Source organism: Zingiber officinale, unplaced genomic scaffold (assembly GCF_018446385.1).
Source record: "Zingiber officinale cultivar Zhangliang unplaced genomic scaffold, Zo_v1.1 ctg45, whole genome shotgun sequence".
Taxonomy (NCBI): Eukaryota; Viridiplantae; Streptophyta; class Magnoliopsida; order Zingiberales; family Zingiberaceae; genus Zingiber; species Zingiber officinale.
Genome location: NW_024589947.1, coordinates 20,900 through 40,820, shown reverse-complemented (window position 1 = coordinate 40,820; position 19,921 = coordinate 20,900). Strand labels below are relative to the sequence as shown.

Here is a 19,921-nt window from a genome sequence, read left to right as displayed (position 1 = left end):
TTTATTGTGAGATTTAGAATATTTGATAAGTGAGATATTTGATTGATGATATGAAAGTGGGTCCCATAAATATTTGGAGGAAATATTTGGTGTCATTGTGGATGCTCTTATAGCTTAGGATGACCTCAATGAAATTAAGGATGTTATTCATGTAATTTGTCAGAGTTTGGATTTCATTAAAAGAACAGATGCTACATCATGTAATTTATTGAAATTGTGAAATAATTGAAATTACAAGAAAGAAAATTGGTTGATGATTATAAGACAAGATGGAATTTAACAGCAATTGCTTTCAAAGAAGTTTTTTTAAAATTTAAAGATCAGGAACTTAGCTACCTTCATTGTCCAATAGAAAATGATTGGGAGAAATTATAAAAAGTATTTTCAATTATACAAATATTCTATGAAGCAACTAAAATTATTTTTGGAAGCAAATATTCTACTGCTAATCTTTTTCTAAAAGAAGACCATCGAGTATAAGTAATTTTGGATTAAAAATTTTGTGATGAAGAAGTGTTTATTAGGAAAATGGTGCAAAAAATAAGGAAAAGTTTGAAAAATATTGAGGTGAGTGCAATTTATTGTTGGATCATGAAAGCGGAGGGGGGAGGGGTTTAATTTTAAAAATGTTATATTTAAATAAATTTATTTAATTTAATTTAATTATTATTAATTAAGTATTTTATTTTATCCTTCTATTCATATTATATATTTATTATAGTTTAACATCATCTAATTAAATATGGTCTAAGTATATATCCCTATCATCTTGAAATTATAGTTCAGAGTTTCCTTCTATAAATATAGTTTCAATTTTCTCTAAAATTATAAAAAAAATGATCAAATTAAAAAAATAGTTTTTTTAAATAAAATAAACTGAATTATCATTTTTGTCACTTTTTGACAAAAGAGATTCTCTTGTAATGAAAATGACAATAATAAAAGGCCCCTTTTAATTTTTGCCCTAATTTTTAATTTTATATTATATATGATTTTGTATAAATAATATGATTTATTTACGACAAACAACCCCAAAATGCCACTAATGTGAATTCAAAATTATTGAGGGTGTTTAAACGAAACAATAACAGTGTGGGATTAAAGTGATTATTTTTTCTCCAATAAATTAATATTCCACGGTTGGATTTATGCTTTATCAAGCGATTATATGCATCATTATCGTGGGGACTTAGTCGATTTTTTTCCTCGTCTCTAGAATCCAGATCTTGGCAACCGCCGGATCCGATCCTTTTTAGGGCAATCGGCAGTCATTTCTCAGGCGGAGTGTTTTTGGTCGATCGAGTTGGCGGATTTGTAGTCTTCTAGGATTTCGGTGAAGATTTGTTCGATCAGAATCGGTGGGCGGACGGGAGCATTCATTGATTCGGTTTTTCGTAGGGGCTGCCGCTTCGCTGAGGATGCGTGTGGGATCTGGGTGAAGGAGTAGGGCTCCAGTTCGCTGTGGTTTCATTTTTAGGGCTTTCTAGATCTGAGATTGAAGGAGTGAACAGTTTTGTTGTGCTTCTCTTCTTGGATATCCTCAAATTGGTTGCTTGGATTGTTCTCGATTTGTTTCCTAACCGGAAGCTGTTGTGCGGTGGCTAGCCGCTTGCCTTTGATTTGTGGGTCGATGAGCGTTGTTGGGCTGAATGCCGGTGGTCTGCGTTAGGAAAAAGAGCAATTTTTATGATTGATGATCTAGAGATCTGTGGTTTTGTTCTCGTTTGAGTGTTGTGGGTGTATTAGGGTCTCGATCGTAAATCATGGATCACGTGATCGGTGGAAAATTTAAACTTGGGAAAAAGATCGGTAGCGGTTCTTTTGGCGAGCTCTACCATGGTATGCTGTATTTCTCTGGCTTTTGCGGATCAATCTTATAGTTTTTTTTTTTTTAAAAATTAATTTATTATCATTTTTGTTTGCTTTTCCCTATTTGTTCTTGGTTGGTTTGATTCAGGTGCTAACATTAAAAGTGGAGAAGAAGTGGCAGTTAAGCTGGTACGTGGTGCTACAATACACAAAATTGAAACACATATATCTTCAAAATATTTCCATGCAACCTTTTATAAGATGAGTCGATTAAAAGACTACTCAAGTTTGAATCTTAATGTGAAACGTGGAAAATGCTTACCAGTAAGATTTTTAGCTGAAGATTACGAGGAAGTTCATTTTTTATTTCTTGTGTTTTTGTTCACTTGGAAGGTTATAACTTATAATCAGGGAAAGAATTAGGCAAAATGAACTGTATTTTGAGGTGTGCAAAATCTTGTTTAAGTTTTTGTCCTCTCTGTTGAAGCTTTCTAATATATTTCTTGGCTATTGAAAAGCGTGGTCACTTTTCTTATTTTTACTTGCATTAATTTTACTTATCTGTATTTCTTGTACTTGAATTTGGTCTATTGATATGCTTGTAGTTCCCAGTTATTCCTGTCTGATCTTGGCATTTACTAATTATGATCAGGAATCTGTGAAGACCAAGCATCCTCAACTTCATTATGAATCAAAGGTGTATACACTTCTCCAAGGAGGAAGTAAGTAATTATGATTCATTTGTCTTCTTGGTTGATGCATAATGATGATTTTGTTTTGCATTTCCATGCAGCTGGAATCCCCCATCTGAAATGGTTTGGTGTAGAAGGAGAATATAACATTATGGTCATTGATATTCTTGGTCCTAGTCTTGAGGATTTGTTCAACTACTGCAATCGGAAGTTCTCATTGAAAACAGTATTAATGCTTGCAGATCAGATAGTAAGTTTATATTTCTCCTTGGATTTTAGTTTGATATTTCAAAATTGGACCTTTGATAGCACTGTTATAATACTTATTTGTTTTTGAAAGATAAACCGGGTTGAATATATGCACTCAAAGGCTTTTCTTCATCGTGATATAAAGCCAGATAACTTTCTTATGGGCCTTGGTCGTAAAGCAAATCAGGTGTGTCTATAATATATCTACATTCTGCTTCTAGAAGTCAGGTCGATATGTTTTAGCTTAAGATAGCTGCAACTGAATGACCTCCGGAGTATGATGCTCATTCTAATGCATTTAGATATAATCAAAATTGTTCCATATGCTATTGTCATATTAAGTTTGTTAATAAGGGCCAAGAAAAAAATGCCCTTAATGATCTGTCTGAATTTTACTTTGAACAAGCATTCCACAAATGGCCTAATGGATTATTTGGATAACTAGTACTTCCTCTCCTAAGTATATATCCATGGCTGGGAATCACATAAAGCTTTCTTGAATGTTTTTATTCTGAATGAGAGAGCTTTGATAAACTATCATTATAGAATCCTCATGTTAATACATCTTTAGTTTCATTAATAGTTGTATTTATGTTATTATTGATGTCAGTAAATTTTCCCAGGCTCATTGTGATTCAAGGGATGACATTTTATTTTGCTTAGAACAGTTTTGAGTTGATAATTTTCTTCTTGACAGTTCTGCAGTTCCAAGTACGTAATTACACATGCTTTGGATGATTGTCAGTAACTTATAGAGCAGATCACTTAGATCCAATAACTTAGTTTTCAGAATGATGGCTCTGATAATTCATCTTCTATATGCATGTGAGACTATTTCATTTTAACTCCTACTGATGTCCATTGACTTAATTGAAAATTTACCTGAACTAGATTTTTTGAAATGTAGTTTCCAGCTTATTTGTCAAAAGTTGAAACTACTGTGGTCAGTGATGACATATATCACTTCAATAGAGGTATAGGAATAAAATATACGGTGTATGGGACATGAGACCTTTAGAAAGAAATTGGTTTTTTGTAGGTTCATAATCAATCTTTGGATAATTTATTTATATACTCTTGATATCTTAATGTTAGGACCTTCGGATGGCTAGAGAGGGGGGGTGTGAATAGCCTCCTCTAAAATCTCAATTAATCTCCTCACAAAAGTTTGTTAGCACAGCGGAAATAAGCAAAAGGAAAACTGATGCATGAAAAGAAATAACCCACCACTAACACAACAAGGATGTACGAGGTTCGGGGATAACTTGGCCCTACTCCTCGGCGTATCCGTAAGGTGGACGATCCCTTGATCTTTCGGTAGATCACACCCCGGACAGATTCCGGCTAAGTATTTCTCCTTCTCGGTGGAGTAACCTCTCCACAAAGTCTCAGAAAAGATTTGAAATGAAGCACAAGACTTACAGAGTTTAGTGGCTAAAAGGAATGAACATTAAACTTACAGCCACGATGAAAGCAAAGTGCAAAGACAGAAGAAGTTCCTCAGCCAAGAGCTCAAAAACACAACACTCTTGCTTGATCAACAGAGAGTTTTTTTTTTTCATTCAACTCACAAACCTCTCTTCTTCCTTCTTCTTATTCCTCTGCTTTCTCACTGTCTTCAGCCAGAGCCGAATCACTGTCACCTGTATCGAATCACTGCAACCAACTCAGGCGTCGCCAATCACTCTTCCTCCTCATCTGGTTCTCTGAACTCACACCAATACCATCCATGGTCTTCACTGGTGTCTCTGAGCTCGAACCAATAAGCAAGAGTCAAGCTGTTGCCAACTGATCGCAGCCAGTGAACGTTGACGCTCCAATTGCACCATTTGCAGCGAAACACAGCAGAAAGAGCACTTGGTCTTATTCTTCTGATGGAGCTTAATTTGAATTTAAGCATTGGCACGACACCTGCAACCTGTAACTCAAAAAGCTTACAACAGATGGTTAGATCAGATGAATAAGAAATCGCAGAGAAACAGCAGAAGACAAACGACATCGTTGTGGATCGGTCAATGCCGATCCATAGCTCCGACCGATCGTGACACATCCGGATCGGCTCGATGATGTTGACGGCTCAGGACCGATCATTATAGTGGATCGGTCCACGCATCGATCCCCTATTGTTCGAATCACATCGCTTCATCGACGGTCACCGACCGATCGATAACCCACGTAAAGTCAGGTTACCGATCGGCCACGAGACCGATCGATAACTATAGATCACCGATCGGCCGATGCATCCGATCCATACCAGTATCACTGGATCGCTCAACAGACCGATCCAATGCCTCTGTTGGTTTTAGAGCTACCCAGCCCTAAACCCTAACGTCTTCCTGGTCCAGAGAACGAGCTACCGAGCCCTCTCTGACCTAGTCTGGAGAACAAGCTACCGGACCCTCTCCGACTTCCACATCCGGGTCAGAGAACGAGCTACCGAGCCCTCTCTGACATAGTCTGGAGAACGAGCTGCCGAGCCCTCTCCGACTTCGTCCGGTTCAGAGAACGAGCTACCGAGCCCTCTCTGACCTAGTCCGGAGAACGAGCTGCTGAGCCCTTTCCGATTTCGTCCGGTCCAGAGAACGAGCTACCGAGCCCTCTCTGACCTAGTCCGGAGAACGAGCTGCCGAACCCTCTCCGACTTCGTCCGGTCCAGAGAACGAGCTACCGAGCCCTCTCTGACCTAGTCCGGAGAACGAGCTACCGAGCTCTCTCCGACTTCGCGTGCCAAGTATCCGTACTTGGACTTTTCCTCTCCACATGATCAACCTTGATCATTAATCAGTCTGAGTTTAATTAATATCTGATACAAACTTAAACCATCCCTTGGACATCAAAAAGCGGTCCAGACAATCTAAGCTTTGTCTTGTTACATATATGAATAGCTAGTAATTATTCATAATTTACCTTCTCTATATTTATCTAGAGATAAATTGATGAGATCATGAAGGAGAGTGAATCATATTTCACCATATAATTACAATATCAGATCTAGACAAGTAAGCAATAGAAAAACAAGAAAAATAGAACACGGAGCCGGTAAACTAATGAAACTTTGCAATTGCTTGATAGTGTACTTTGCTGATAAATGAAATTTAGTGCAGGGCCGTCGTCGTTAATCCATCCATAATCGCCGATGTCGCCGCCGATCGTCAGATCAGCGTCGCGGCTGGAGCAAGAACCGCTCATCGCATCCGGCCGGCGACCGCCGCAGATCAGATCTTCAACCAACGATGGAGCTCCTGAATGATCCTGTACATCATTCGATAATCCAACAAAGTGTTCTGACCAAAGACCAGGAAAGGGGTCCCTGGCAAGACCCTCTGACACTCAAGTTAGTATGTTTTTCGACAAGTGGGTGAAGAAGCATAGTAGAAGATATGCACAAGCGTAAGGTTTAGATGATGCAATCTTGCATATCTTGCTAATGGAGAGGACCCTCTTTATATACCAAGTATACCACACCAGATGATCAAAGAAGAAAGAAACAAGAGGTTAGCAACTTTGCTTTATAACTTACATCAAAACAAAAGTTATAAAACAAAAGCTGCTGCTGCACTTGATTTCAGCCTCGTGCTCTTCGATTATCTAGTCAGTAGTGTTCGTGAAATGTCTTTCCATATATCCCGACTCTCCGCACTTTATCTTCACCCTTCGATGTCTCATCCGACTCCATTTATGAGTATTTCTTCTGACATCCTAGACCGGTGGGCTAGATGAATTAGATGTTGATTTTCCTACTGCAACCTTGAGATTATCTCCGCCACATTACATTCTCTTTAAGATTGTCACAAACCGCTTCCGCCAATCACATCTAAACCCTTGTTCGAGATCCGACCATATCATTGTTCGATGCTTTATGGATCGCGCTTGTCTCGACTTCACATCATGTCTAGCATATATTCTTCGATCATCTCCTATAGTGAGCCAAACAGCTTCTTATATGTCTTATGGGCATATAATTACATTGGCTCGACCTTCTGATTGATGTCTCTAAGGGTAGAATAGTCAAGATGGTCAGACACAGACTTGGGAAACGGGCATTTTCCAAGTCCGCATCATAGGAATGTTCGTGGAAGGATGGGAGAGCACTAGGTGAGTTACCACGGCACCTCCACGACAGTCATCGCCCTCCGCCGCCGACGCTGAGAGGCAGATCCGATCTACCGCGATCGCCGAGCCGAGAGCCGCATTGATCAAAGACGATGGCCGTCACGAGCTCCACGGCCGACGCTCGATCGACCACACGATGATCTACGCAGCATGGCACACATCAGCGATTATGGGATGGATGGCCAGATATCCACCTCGCGATATCCATCTCGAGCCCCAGCATGCTGCCACGGACCCACCTCCTACCGATGATGCTGATGCTCCTCATGATGAGGAGGTTGATTGATACACATTGTTCTATGCTGTCATTTTGATTATCTATGTTTTGGATGTTGTTTGTTGGATACTTATGTCTGACCTGAATATTTGCTGATTTCATATATTTATGCTGCTCATTTTCTTGTTTTTCTTTATGTTTCACTTCCTATTGACTATTAATATGCTGTTCATATGCCATGTCTTGTATTTCTTTATTACTGTCTTATAATATACTTAGAGGGCATTCTAGGTGGATTAAGAAAAAGACAGTATGGGTTAAGGGGGAGTCCTTTAACGTTTTCTTACCTAATTCGCACCTTTTCGGTGTTTGACAAAGGGGAGAAGATAACTAAGTTTAGAGATAAATGAAAGTTTGGCTTTAGGGGGAGGATCTTGATTCCCCTATCCTTACATGGTGTTGTATCTGTCTTAGGGGGAGGATCTTGATTCCCCTAAAATTAGGGAAATATGAACATTTCTGATCTAAACTTAAATCAGTGTCAACATCAAAACAACAGCCAGGTCAGACTGTATTAACACTTAAATCCTATTTACTCTTGATGTCTTAAATCCTATGTTTGATAAGTGCATTATGAATAATTATTCTATCGATTTCTAGGTTCTATAGTGGATGCAAGAGACATGACCTAATTAATTTGCCATGACTGCACTTGGCCAATGCCATGCTTGCCGTGTTAAACCTGCCATTACAAATAGATATATTTAACTGATTGCTCTCTCAAGTCTTAACTGTGCTGCTATCCATCACCTCTGTTAACAATACTAACTAGGTAGTATGTATCACTGATGTTCTTTCTTCTTTCCTATCTTTGTGAGGTTTGTTGTTCTTCATGACAAGATTTGGTTGTCTTTGGCATCTGTATTGATGTCCTGCAAAAGCTAGATTTGTTGCAACTAAGTGATAAGTATGACATTTTTTATGAAAACAATATTTACTTTTCTGATTTGTTGGTTGTTATTTCCTTTTTATTCTCAGGTTTATATTATTGATTATGGTCTTGCAAAGAAATACAGGGATTTCCAAACCCATAAGCACATACCTTACCGGTAAACAAAACTTGATCTTGATATGATAATTCTGAAAATATATTTTGATTGCTAATACATTTTGCTTATTGACATTGATGTTATGAAAATAGTAACAAGCATGTAGAGTCTTAGATGAGATATTCTTGTTGTTCTTAGTTTATCGTGTGATTTTACATATTTCTTCATGTGGCTACTAGTCACTGCCAGTAAGACTTTTATGCCCCTTAAAATTCATCTTTACTGCACATGGATGGTTAACAATAACATTTGAGACGTCCCTGAAGTTTTTCTAATCAAGATTAATTAATGCATTTCAGTTTGCACTGTTTGTTCTGTAAGGAAATGTTTTCCTTTTGGGTTAATATCAAACAATTGAGCGTAACAATAGATGATCTATGGTTACTATCAAGACATGTTCAAACTAAACTGAACAGATAGTTGTCTTTATATAATAAGCAAATTTTGTCTGTAAATGGACTTTTTTTGGAACCTTGGTTTCATTTTCATTTCCTCCATGCATCCTAATGGCTTTTGATATATTTTACACTTCTTATCATTGGTTTGGTAGGTGTGTCTGCTTGTTTATTTTGATGATAGGCGTTCCTCTTTGTTATGTCCGGATGTTATAGTTAATAGTTCTTGGTTTGGGGGTTTATAAGGTGTATCCATTTACAGAGAGAACAAGAACCTTACAGGAACTGCAAGATATGCAAGTGTTAATACACATTTAGGAATTGGTGAGTTTCTTGGTCCTTAAATATCGATGCTGGTATTTTGTGTTTGTGGAAAGTTCTTTTTGTTGTTTACTGATGTGTAAATGTTTACATGCAGAGCAAAGCCGAAGAGATGATTTAGAATCTCTTGGTTATATGCTTATGTATTTTTTAAGAGGAAGGTTAAAATCATTCCATCCTACTGTCTTTCTTTTGTCTTTGTTACAATTGGATACTTTTGAACATGACGATATCTCTGTTTGTTTTACTTTGCTTCAGCCTTCCTTGGCAAGGGCTAAAAGCTGGCAATAAAAAGCAAAAGTATGATAAGATTAGTGAAAAGAAAATGCTTACTTCTGTGGAGGTGATTCAGAATCTTACGAACTTGGGAAAAATTTAATCAACCAGTTTACTCTTTAGACATTTTCACGTAATGATTGTAAGAAACTTTTTGGATGATCAATGTTGTCTAATCCAGGCACTTTGCAAGTCATTTCCATTAGAATTTACGTCTTACTTCCACTACTGTCGATCCTTGCGGTTTGAAGACAAGCCAGATTATTCTTACCTGAGGAGGATATTTCGTGACTTGTTTATTCGAGAAGGTCAGCAAAAGCATAATTGTTGTCTAGTGTTCTCCTCATCCATCTTTGTTGATTATACATGAATTTGGCTCTCGATCTGTGTTGTTACAGGATATCAGTTTGATTATGTTTACGATTGGACTATATTGAATTATCCTCAGATTGGTGCTAACCCTCGACTGCCTGTATGTTTCTCGTCATTTTTTACCTTTTTTTGATGTCTTTGTTTATGATTATGAATATTATTTTTCTTTCAGCAAGTGAGTGATAGGAATGGAGCTACGGTCCCATTCTCTGAAAGGCCTGAAGGAACTTCAGGTTCTGTTTCTTTTCTGAAGTTACATCGTAATCATTGACAAAGTTTTCCTGCTAAATTGTTTCTGCTTATTATCAGGACCCATGATTCGTGATAGATTCTCAGCTGCAGTTGAAACACTCGCGTGGATGAATGCCTCCGGCTCCGGTCATCACGGTGACAATTCCAAGCGCAAATCTCCCAATCACGTACTGTTATCGTCAAAGCAAGCTGTAAGTTCAATTTGTTTCTGACCAAGGTGGATTGTTTGTGTCGACGACATATTTCTGCTTCTACTTTCAGGTTGATTCTGAGAAAATCCACCCATCATCTCGCAACGGAAGTACTTCAAGGCGGGCTACTGCATCTAGCGGCAGACCCAGTTCCGTTGAGCCTAGCAATGCACGTAACGGCAGAACAAGTGGTATATTTTCAAGCGGCAGCCGACCATCCAGCAGTAGTCATCAAAGAGTTCAGCAGCCTGCAGGAGAATCATCCTTCTCCAGAACAGCAGCCGCTGTTCGAGGAACTCGTAACGAATCTCTTCTCCGCAGCTTCGATCTCCTCTCTCTCGGCAACGCCGACAAGGCAAGAGGCAGAAGCAAACAAAAAGCAAACCAATCTCCTATCCTTCCACCATAAGATAAAATGGTGATGCCCTTGAGCACATTGTCTCTTGCTTGATGCCAATAAATTGTAGTTACAAAACCCAAAACTTTCAGACTGAGAATCGAATTAAAGCACAATTTAACATCAATTAAGAATTTGGGGTCAATAAACTGCATAAGAGTCGGTGTGTTTCAATCTCTTATCCATTTTCTCTCTCTTTATTATTAGTAATATTTGTTGTAAAAGTAATTAATCAGCGTTAACAAAGGTATAATTATCGTGTGTGCTTCCATGTTTTTCTTCGTGAGTTTTATTTGTAAGTTGTTGAAATAGTTGGTTCACTTGCTGTCTAGATTTAAAGGTTATTTTCTAAGTGTTTAAATTTTTGACAATTTATAAAAGGGTGTATTTGTTTTTTATTTTACCGCACTTGTCAACCATGTGTTGCATCATGCATGCAAAGAACCTGCATGGGCCATTACATTTTACCACCATGTCATAGCCGGTCCCGTATTCACCGTGATTTACTCCCTCTCATACTTGTGGGGCCGAGGTGAGGGGGCCGCTGGGTTGGCGGTTCCAACCTTTTGCAGCATGCATGCAAAGAACAACATGACGGTGATGGATTTTAAAGAATGTTGATTTTTAAAAATCAATATTACTTTACTACTGCGCAAATCAACACTACAGGGGTGTTTTTTTTTTGAAATGTAACACCTCGGTGTTGTTCTTTGAAATGCAGTGCCATGACGAGTAGTGAAATGAAAAAAAGTGGACTCGTTTGGAAATTTCACAATTTACATGTGCCATTGCTGTGTGAAAAATGAACGGGAGATTTGGCGTAACAGTAAAATTATTATTTTATGATTAATAGATAAAATTATTACTTTATGATTAAAAAGTTACGAGTTTGAATTTTGTAAATAGTCTTTTACAAAAAGTATGATAAAATTATATATAATGGATCTTTTCTCGAGATCCGCATAACAAGAGTTTGTGCACCAAGTTGTCCTTCTATTGTTGTAATTTTTTTTGTTATGTTTTACAATTTTTTCATCCAAATAGTCAACGTTCTAAGAATTATCGTCCTGATGGAAGAAAATTCTTCTATGACATTGCAGCCCCGGAGACTTGTTATATCTATCTTGCTAATTTATTGTAACGGTTCACTCAATCATTGACCAATTTGGACCTTACTTTTCAACATGATTTTATAACCAATCTTAGATTGGACTAGTTAGTCAAACTGGATTAGTTAGCTCAAATTCTTCTATGACATTGCAGCTCCGGAGACTTGTTATATCTATCTTGCTAATTTATTGTAACGGTTCACTCAATCATTGACCAATTTGGACCTTACTTTTCAACATGATTTTATAACCAATCTTAGATTGGACTAGTTAGTCAAACTGGATTAGTTAGCTCAACTTATACCCTCAAGATGGTACGATGGTTAACATATGTGGTAGTGCTATATAAGATGTTAGATCGAAACTAGGTGTGTTTGAACATGCCTCTCCCATAACTTAACCACTTATATTAATGATTACTAGTCACTCATGATTTATTTCCTTGGTGTTAGCTTAGGGATAAATTGGTGGGAACGTTGGGCCGAGCTAATCGCTTTTGTGACGTTAGTTAACTGAACTGCAATGTCTTCCGGGAAGATAATTTTATATAATAAATAATGATTACTTTTGTTTAACACAAGTGGATCCGTGGCGCAATTTACATGTGCCATTGTTTTTTTTTTTTTTAACGTTAGTTAGCTGATGTTCCGGGAAAGATATATTTATATAATAAATAATGATTACTCTTATTAAACACAAGTGGATCCGTGGCGCAATGGTAGCGCGTCTGACTCCAGATCAGAAGGTTGCGTGTTCGATTCACGTTGGGTTCAATTGCCCCGATTTTTTTTTCCAGCCGAATCATTGGACAAAGCATTTGCTAAAGCAACCAAATAATTTGCTAAAGCATTTGGAAAAAGGTGTTTGTTTGAAAATTAAAATAGCATTTGATTGATATATATATTTTTTAATAATCCAAATGTCCAAGTAAACAATTTTGTTGATTTCCTTAAATTTTTTTCCTTGAGCATATTATTTTTCATTTTAATAATCCAAATGTCCAAGTAAACAATTTTGTTGATTTGTCTATCGAATAGATTGTTGATTCGTCGTCTATCGAATAGATCCAAAACACGGATCGACTTGCAAAATATTCTGCCCCTGGTCCTCTTACTTTTAAACCGAGTGGTTTACCACTGCATCACTTGCAATATTTAATTTTAAACTTAAAAAATTTAAGTTAAATTGGAAAAATAGGATGCCATAACTAAAAGCCTCCGACTTTGTATTTTTGCCCAACCTTTTCAATGAACAAGCAAGTGCAACAAAACCTTAAACCCTAAACCCTAAAACCCTATATTCCTACTATCCACCATCCACCATTCAACTCAGAGCTTGGTTGGAGTGACTGAATGCCTTCATTTCTCACCTTTCCCACCCTTTACTCATTTGATCTAAGCACAATTAGGCGAGCAGAGTTTGAAACAATCTCTCCAGTCCAGTGTCTTCGAAGAAAAAAGATCAACAATGGTTTTAATGACATTTGCTCCTTTTACCTCTGCAAAAGATCTTTCCTTTAGCAAATTCAAGGACAAGACTAAGCTAATTTTCATGTTTTGTGAACTAATCATAAGCCATAGACAAGTAGCAATACCAGGAAACAAAGCCCTAATAACTAGTGTGGTAAACCATCTGGACCATCAAGTCAATTGTGATCAGTGGCTACAATCCTAAAACTCAAACCTTTAGAAGAAGTTTGAAATAAGATCAAAAGTTGCACGAGACCACCCGTTTAAATTATATCATAACTCCTAAATTTTAAAATTTTAAAATTTTGAATCCTAGATAAAAAAATATATCCTGTAAACCTTTAAAATTTTTAATTTTAAACACTATAACTTATAATCTCAAACTTATTCAACTCTTAAATTTTAAAATTTTGAATCATAAATATAAATAATATACCTAAAATAAAATAAAAAATAAAAAAAAAAAATACTAAGATGAATTCAGGTGCCTAGATTCATTCCAAACATTTGTACCAATTTACACACGGACATATGTATCAATTCCAAGTGTCCTGAGTCAAGTCTGGACACCTGTTATTTTTTATAAAAATATATTATATTTTTTTTAAAGTTGGTTTAAAATTTAAGATTTAAAATTTAAGTAAAAAAGTGAAAATTAAGAAAAAAACATTCATTTTATTTTTGATATTGGAAATTTGCAAACCTATTTATGTTGTTGGCCGATACCTGTCCTTGACTTGCCTCATAAATTTTAGTACAATATCTTTGACTTTAAGAAATTAAGTTTCAGTAAAATTCAATTAAATTGCTGTGGATTCTCATTAACTTCATAGATTATGTGCAATTAACCACAACTCATTGAATATGATTTCCTCATGACGGTATAGTGGTTAAAACATAGGATGTTGCCACATAAGATATTAAGGTCAAAATTCGACATGCCCGAACATGTCTCCCTCATACCTTGCCACATACACTAATGACTAGTAACTACTCATGATTTACCTGCTCTGTGTTGACTTAGGAACGGATTGACGGAGACGTTGAGATGAGCGAATCACCTTATACCATATATTGAAATACGATTTGCGTCCCCTCAAGATGATACGATGGTTGAGATAAGATGTTACCATATGAAGTCATAAGGTCAAAATTCAACACTGAACATGTCTTACTTCATTTATTGACCACTTATACTAATAACTAATACTCATCTATAATTTACTTCTTCTGTATTAAAAGATGACACTAAAAGCAAACAAATTATCTTTTTTCATCACATATTAGAATATGATTTACGAATCACATTTTACCACCTATTAGAATATGATTTAAAGTCCACTCCAATATTAATTAAAGTCTTTTAAATAGCTTAGTTTGCCCCTCTTTTTTAGTGATCAAAGCCCTAATATAATTCCCTACTTCTTTAAAAAAAAAACTATGTTTTCTTAGTGAGAAAAGTAAATAAACATAATAATTATTTTATGAGTGCTAAACAATTTAATATACTATAGTAAGAAAAATATTTTTTCAATATTTAAAATATAAAATAAGAAAATAATTATTTTTACCTCAATTCCTCTTTTGATCCCAGGGCGTAATTGAGATTGTACCAAAATGATAGACTTGCATTAATGGATAAGAATTTAAGTCACAACTGCCATGAATAACCCTTTCACTTAAAAAGCCAAACCGACGAAGAGGAAATGAGGAATGCTTGACGAGAACATGATCAAGTTTTGCATCAATTCCTCCTCTCCCCCCGGCCAAATCAATTTGGGAGGAAGAATAAGAGGTGACCAATTATTGGGGATATTGGGACAGAAAAATTCTAAAAAGAGAATAATTTATTTGGAAAGGAAGTACTTCAACCTTTTTTTAAAAAAAAAAGTCTGACAATGCAGGAGTAAGAATCACCCATTGAAATGATTCAGAGTTAAAGTTGGAGGAAAATCAATAAAAAATGGAAATTCTTCAACAGGCAATGAAAAATAGAGAGGGCTCTCTATGTGTTTATTCATAGCTGGTCAAAATCACAAAGGTACTTACCCCAGTTAGCTGCTTAGTTCATCTTGAACCTTTGTTTACCTCCATGATTATGGCATCAGCCAATTGTTGTGGATCATACTCGGCTCCAAAGAATCTAACCATCTCCATATTAGGATCTAACAAGTACCTGAGTTGCACCAAAAGTCAAATCATCACTGCATGCTTAGCTTTAAGCAAGATCAGTTTTAGAAGCATTACATGTTATTCGACGATTCAACAAGATAATCTTGGCCTTCTTCGTCGACCTTCTTGAAGTATGCACGGAACTCCTGTGCTGTCTGTCTCACAGCAGATACAGGACCTGTTAGTCCTATGATCCCAGGATCGAATTCTGGGAATATAAACTGAAGTAAGAACTAGAGCAGAAATGGCATGGCTCAATATTAAAGAGGAAAAGGTAATGCTAACTGCCAATACCAACCTTTCAGATAAGCCTTGAGTTGAGCAGGGGTATCACGTTGAGGATCGATAGTGATAAAAACCGGTGTGATCTTAAAATTGTAACCGTAGTCTGTTAAACGCAGTTTTTCAAGGAAGAGTCAATCAATAATCTTCTATGATAAAGAACAAGTCTTCCAGACACTGTACAGATTACCATTTGTGCATGTGCATATTATAATCTTTATTTGCACATAAAGAAGATTTAAGTATGATGAAGTTATCTTACAACTAAAATGGATCACACAATCACATGCTACCATATCAGACAAGTAGTTTTAAAATATGCATTAAAGGTAAACCAAAATATCTGCCAGAAAATATCACCTAATATTTTCATAACGTCAGCCATTTTTTTAACTTCTCTTGGACCAGCATCAGGTGATGAAGTGTACCCAAAGTACATCAGTACCCAGTTACCACGGAAGGTTGACTCAGTTACAGTGTTGTTTTCAGTATCGAACAGCTTGAATGGTCCACCGATAGCTGGTCTATTGTTATTATTCCTCCCATAGCTAACACTTTGTTCTGAACCTGGAAAAGATTGCAAACCGTCAAGTTACAATTAGAGTCAAAATGGCTTATTATATGAAACAATAGGAAAAATGAAAAGAAAAAAACAAGCAGCAGACAAAATGCTCCATTCTTTGGGATTGTCAGAGTGCATAGTTTCTTTTTTTTTTTCCTGTTTAGGACAATAAAACCGCCGATGCAGGCCCCAAATTCCGATGAAAAAAAGTGAGAGTTGCATTAGGTTATCAGACAAATGTTCAATGAATAGATCGATCGAGCTATTGTTGTCATTTCTGTTTAGCGAAATCCCAGTAGTTAAATTAAGCGCCAGCAAAATATTTTCTTAGTCATCCCCTATGTTTCCTCACTATGAATTCTAATCATCCTCAGTTATTGTAAAGAGGATTGTAATTAGTCCTCTATCATAAGTGATACCTTTTGGAAGTAGTTCTTACTCTTCACTTCAACTGCATCATGTAATGGTTTGTTACTATAATAGAAGTTGGGCAAAAATCAAAAGGGCACCCCAAATTAAAAGAAACATCAAATGGGCGCCCCTTCAATGATTTTATCCCCAAAATACCCCTTTGATCTAACATTATTGTAACAACTATCGGTAGCTATTACAACGTGTAGAAGGTATCAAGTAACTGCTACAACGTATAAAAGCTACCCCGTAGCTGCTACAATGAGTTTAGTGTGAATTTGGGATTTAGGGTTTACAACGTGTAGTCGTGTAGAAGCTACCTAGTAAAGTTGCTACAACATATTTAGGGTGAGTTTAGAGTTTAGGGTTATAACAACTACATAATAGGTTCTACAACCGTTTTAAAGTGATTTTGATGAAATTTAAATTTTGATCAAAATGATAAATAGTATTTTTATATAATAGTGTTCAAAGATCCTAAACCTTAAATGCGTTGTAGCAACTACTGAGTAACTTCTACACGATGTTAAACCTGAATCCTAAACTCACTCTAAACACATTGTAGTAACTATTCGATTGCTTTTATACATTGTAGCAACTATCCGTTAGCTTCTATATATTATAACAGCTACCCGGTAGGCTACAACATTGCGCCAAGGAATATTTTCGGGATAAGAAGGGGCCCCTTTTTGATTGATTTATTTATTTATTTTTATAAAAAGGGGTGTCCTTTTGATGATTTATAAAATTTGGGACGTCCTTTTAATTTTTGCCCATAGAAGTTTCCATGGGATATATCCAAGCATTTTTTTTATTGATTAAAGCAATCAGCAACTGATTAGTGTCCGTCAAGCTTATGTGACTATTTACTATCAATTAGGACGATATTTATATGAAAGATCCTAACAGTTCAGATTTGCTAATGACAGGCAATATAATAAAAATACCACTGATTCTGCAGCTATCAGATATATAATTATCTCTAATTGAACAATTATGTTTCACAAGTTTATTCAAGGTCTCCGAGTGATGAATTCTTGATGGATTGCTCAGAGACATCTCAACAAACTAACAAACTAATTGAGAGGTTAAGGCTCAATATGTGTGAAAATGGATAGATTTCATATCAATTTGTTCACATTATATTGGATGAAGAAAAAAAGTAAACACACTTAAATCTCACAAGCAATGAACAGCTGACAGTGTACTTCTATGAGACTTAATATCAAAAGATCCACACCTTTTAAAATCGCTCGTTTTTCATCATTATGGTGAATGTACAGGCCTGTACCAGCAATCAATAATACAGCTGCAGGCTGTGAGAAATCCAAAAACAAAATTCAGTCATGAGAATATCCATTAGAGAGATTTCAAATGAATGGTTTGGACAATAAATGTATTCAATAACAGTCACAATGAATAATTTGATACTTTTCTGTCAGCATACAATAGCATAAGTGCTCCATGACCGAGATTGCAAGGATTCACCATCTTCTAAAACTCGATTTGGAAACTTCTGATCCCTGTAGTTTGATCCATTATTGTACCAGCGAGATTGGAAGTAAAGAGAATGATAAAGCCTACAGCAAAAATGTACAATTATAATTTCCAAATTTATGATGGAACATACATATATATAGTATATGGACGTTCATAAGGGAAATAAATACAAACAAACCCCTAAATAGATATTTTTTTAACATTTTGCTAGCTTGTTGCTAAGAAGCATGCTAGTTCTGGCATAGATTCTCCTCTGATAGAAACATCTGTGCACAAGCTACTAAAAGGACGTCTAACATGCTTATACATTATAAACTGATACTGACTTTCATAATGCACACAATTTAGTACCAATTTTCCTTCCTTCCCAGTTGACTTTTTAAAAATAAAATAAAAATTGAAACATTGAATATTTGCAGTTTCTTCATTCCTATGGCTATATATTTAGTTGAATGAGACATCATGGTATTGTCAAATCTACTAACTTTGTTTGCACTAGGTCATGAGGATTTATTAATAATCAATAAACTTTCAAGCTATGTATGCAACATACATGGCCTAATGTTTGTTTTGCCAAGCCACCAATCAGTGTGAAAGACATTGTGCTTAAGATACTATGGTAGCAGCACTCAGACATGTTCCCAAACCTCCCCAACATATTCAGGACAGTGGACTTGAGCGCTTGGCTTTAGATGGGTACAACAAGGATGATTGTGTGAGGGAGACTGTGGTATCCTTATAGTGAAGATGGTGATCATTATAACTAACAGGAATTTTGCAGTTTGTGCCAGAGCAATTGCTATCAAATTCCATCTCTAAATTGCATAGATAAGCACATTTACAATGCGCATGGTAAATGTGATGGTCACTGTTGAGTCATGCGTAACAAAGCTGCATATCCCTGGAATCATCTCACAATTATTTACAGTTTACAGAAACCCATTTCCCTAGGCCTCCACAATCCAGCTAGAAGAGTCCTCTTTCAATGTTTTTACAAAATTAAACAATATTCATGTTTCCTTCTAATCTTGATTTCCTTGAATAACAAATTATACAAAACTTCACCACCTCACAAAATTAATCAGGCAATCATAATTTATCAACTCTCAAGCATTACAACTCTACTAAGACTGCATGAAAAAGGAGTGTGATATATCAGGAATACTCAACCAGATACAATGAAATAGTTGCAAAACTCATAAGTTTATGCTGCATGAGCAAGAACCTTCAATGCATTATTTCCTTTAACAAATATTTTTAAGAGAACAAACCCGCCGCAGTGTCAAAGATTTGAACCAAACACCTTGGAAACTACTTCGAACTTTAGAGACCTTCAGCAATGTGTTATTTGACACATTTCTAAACCTTTCAAGATTATTACACCAAAGATTACAAATCATTTTTCTCTTAAATAGAATAACTGCCGAGAACATCAAAAATCAATAGTTGATTTTATAAGATACCACCCAAAACTTACTAACCATTAAACATGTGCAAACTAGGCACGCTAGAAACTAAGTCCGATACTACGAGCAATATGAACGGAATAAATGGGCGAAAAGTCAGCTTCAAAAGAGACCACCGTTTGATGTAGAAATCAACACGAACACATAAGAGACACGGCAGATCGAAAAGGAACAATATAAAGTAATAATACACACCGAACCGATCCTGACCGAGGGAGTAAGGGAGTCGGATCTGAGACGGCTACCGCCGGGAGAACGGTGAACCTGCGGAGAGCGGAGCGGAGCATGCCGTCGGAGGGAAACCGCGCTGAAGAAGGAAGCTAAGTGGAGAAGGAGCAAGCAGCAATGATGCCGATGAGTTCCGCCATCGTTGGTAGCTGGAGAACCGAATCCGGAGGAAGGAGAAGAAGCAGCGGCGAGGTTTTCGGAAAGGGCTCGTGCTCGCTATCTCCCTTGACGCGTCGTCTCTCCTCGGAAAGGGCCGGTGTTGTGTTGGTTCGATCCGATGGGCTGAACACTGGAATGGAGGATCCGGCCTGCTTAATTTCAGTTTCAAA

At 36.5% G+C, this 19,921-nt stretch overlaps 2 protein-coding genes and 1 non-coding gene across 11 annotated transcripts; 2 read left to right on the top strand and 1 right to left on the bottom strand.

Annotated features, from left to right (window-relative positions):
* The first annotated feature begins 1,157 nt into the window (after positions 1-1,157).
* LOC122037455 (casein kinase I-like) lies at positions 1,158-10,664 on the top strand. The gene is made up of 14 exons (XM_042596937.1): positions 1,158-1,839; positions 1,958-1,998; positions 2,462-2,531; positions 2,603-2,751; positions 2,842-2,937; positions 8,119-8,189; positions 8,847-8,908; positions 9,003-9,066; positions 9,164-9,248; positions 9,363-9,489; positions 9,580-9,653; positions 9,726-9,786; positions 9,863-9,996; positions 10,067-10,664. The coding sequence occupies exons 1-14, from the start codon at positions 1,764-1,766 to the stop codon at positions 10,403-10,405; spliced, it is 1,449 nt and encodes a 482-aa protein (XP_042452871.1). The 5' UTR covers positions 1,158-1,763; the 3' UTR covers positions 10,406-10,664.
* A 1,539-nt stretch (positions 10,665-12,203) lies between these two features.
* On the top strand, positions 12,204-12,275 carry TRNAW-CCA. Its single transcript has one exon. It is a non-coding gene; the product is annotated as a tRNA-Trp (tRNA).
* Positions 12,276-12,682: 407 nt separating this feature from the next.
* LOC122037457 (protein SCO1 homolog 2, mitochondrial) lies at positions 12,683-19,862 on the bottom strand. 9 transcript variants are annotated; one of them, XM_042596946.1, is made up of 8 exons: positions 19,560-19,859; positions 17,846-17,978; positions 17,639-17,714; positions 15,786-15,992; positions 15,442-15,531; positions 15,219-15,351; positions 15,021-15,147; positions 12,683-13,000 (listed from the first exon to the last, which is right to left on the bottom strand). In XM_042596946.1, the coding sequence occupies exons 1-7, from the start codon at positions 19,649-19,651 to the stop codon at positions 15,039-15,041; spliced, it is 840 nt and encodes a 279-aa protein (XP_042452880.1). In that variant the 5' UTR covers positions 19,652-19,859; the 3' UTR covers positions 12,683-13,000; positions 15,021-15,038. The 9 variants fall into 9 exon arrangements, with proteins under 9 accessions (XP_042452880.1, XP_042452887.1, XP_042452882.1 ...); XM_042596953.1 differs by lacking the exon at positions 12,683-13,000 and having other exon boundaries at positions 14,898-15,147; positions 15,219-15,298; positions 19,560-19,862; XM_042596948.1 differs by lacking the exon at positions 12,683-13,000 and having other exon boundaries at positions 14,898-15,147; positions 17,846-17,921; positions 19,560-19,861.
* Between the last annotated feature and the right edge of the window lie 59 nt (positions 19,863-19,921).

Bases quoted from the DNA above. Each gene is read 5' to 3' on its own strand.
- LOC122037455 (XM_042596937.1), top strand. From the start codon at position 1,764: ATGGATCACGTGATCGGTGGAAAATTTAAACTTGGGAAAAAGATCGGT. The intron at 8,909-9,002 runs GTGAGTTTCTTG...GTTTACATGCAG, and splicing joins TAATACACATTTAGGAATTG to AGCAAAGCCGAAGAGATGAT. The intron at 9,787-9,862 runs GTTCTGTTTCTT...GCTTATTATCAG, and splicing joins AAGGCCTGAAGGAACTTCAG to GACCCATGATTCGTGATAGA.
- LOC122037457 (XM_042596946.1), bottom strand. From the start codon at position 19,651: ATGCTCCGCTCCGCTCTCCGCAGGTTCACCGTTCTCCCGGCGGTAGCC. The intron at 15,993-17,638 runs GTGTGGATCTTT...AATCTTTTCCAG, and splicing joins AAAACGAGCGATTTTAAAAG to GTTCAGAACAAAGTGTTAGC. The intron at 15,352-15,441 runs GTTGGTATTGGC...TTATATTCCCAG, and splicing joins ACTCAAGGCTTATCTGAAAG to AATTCGATCCTGGGATCATA.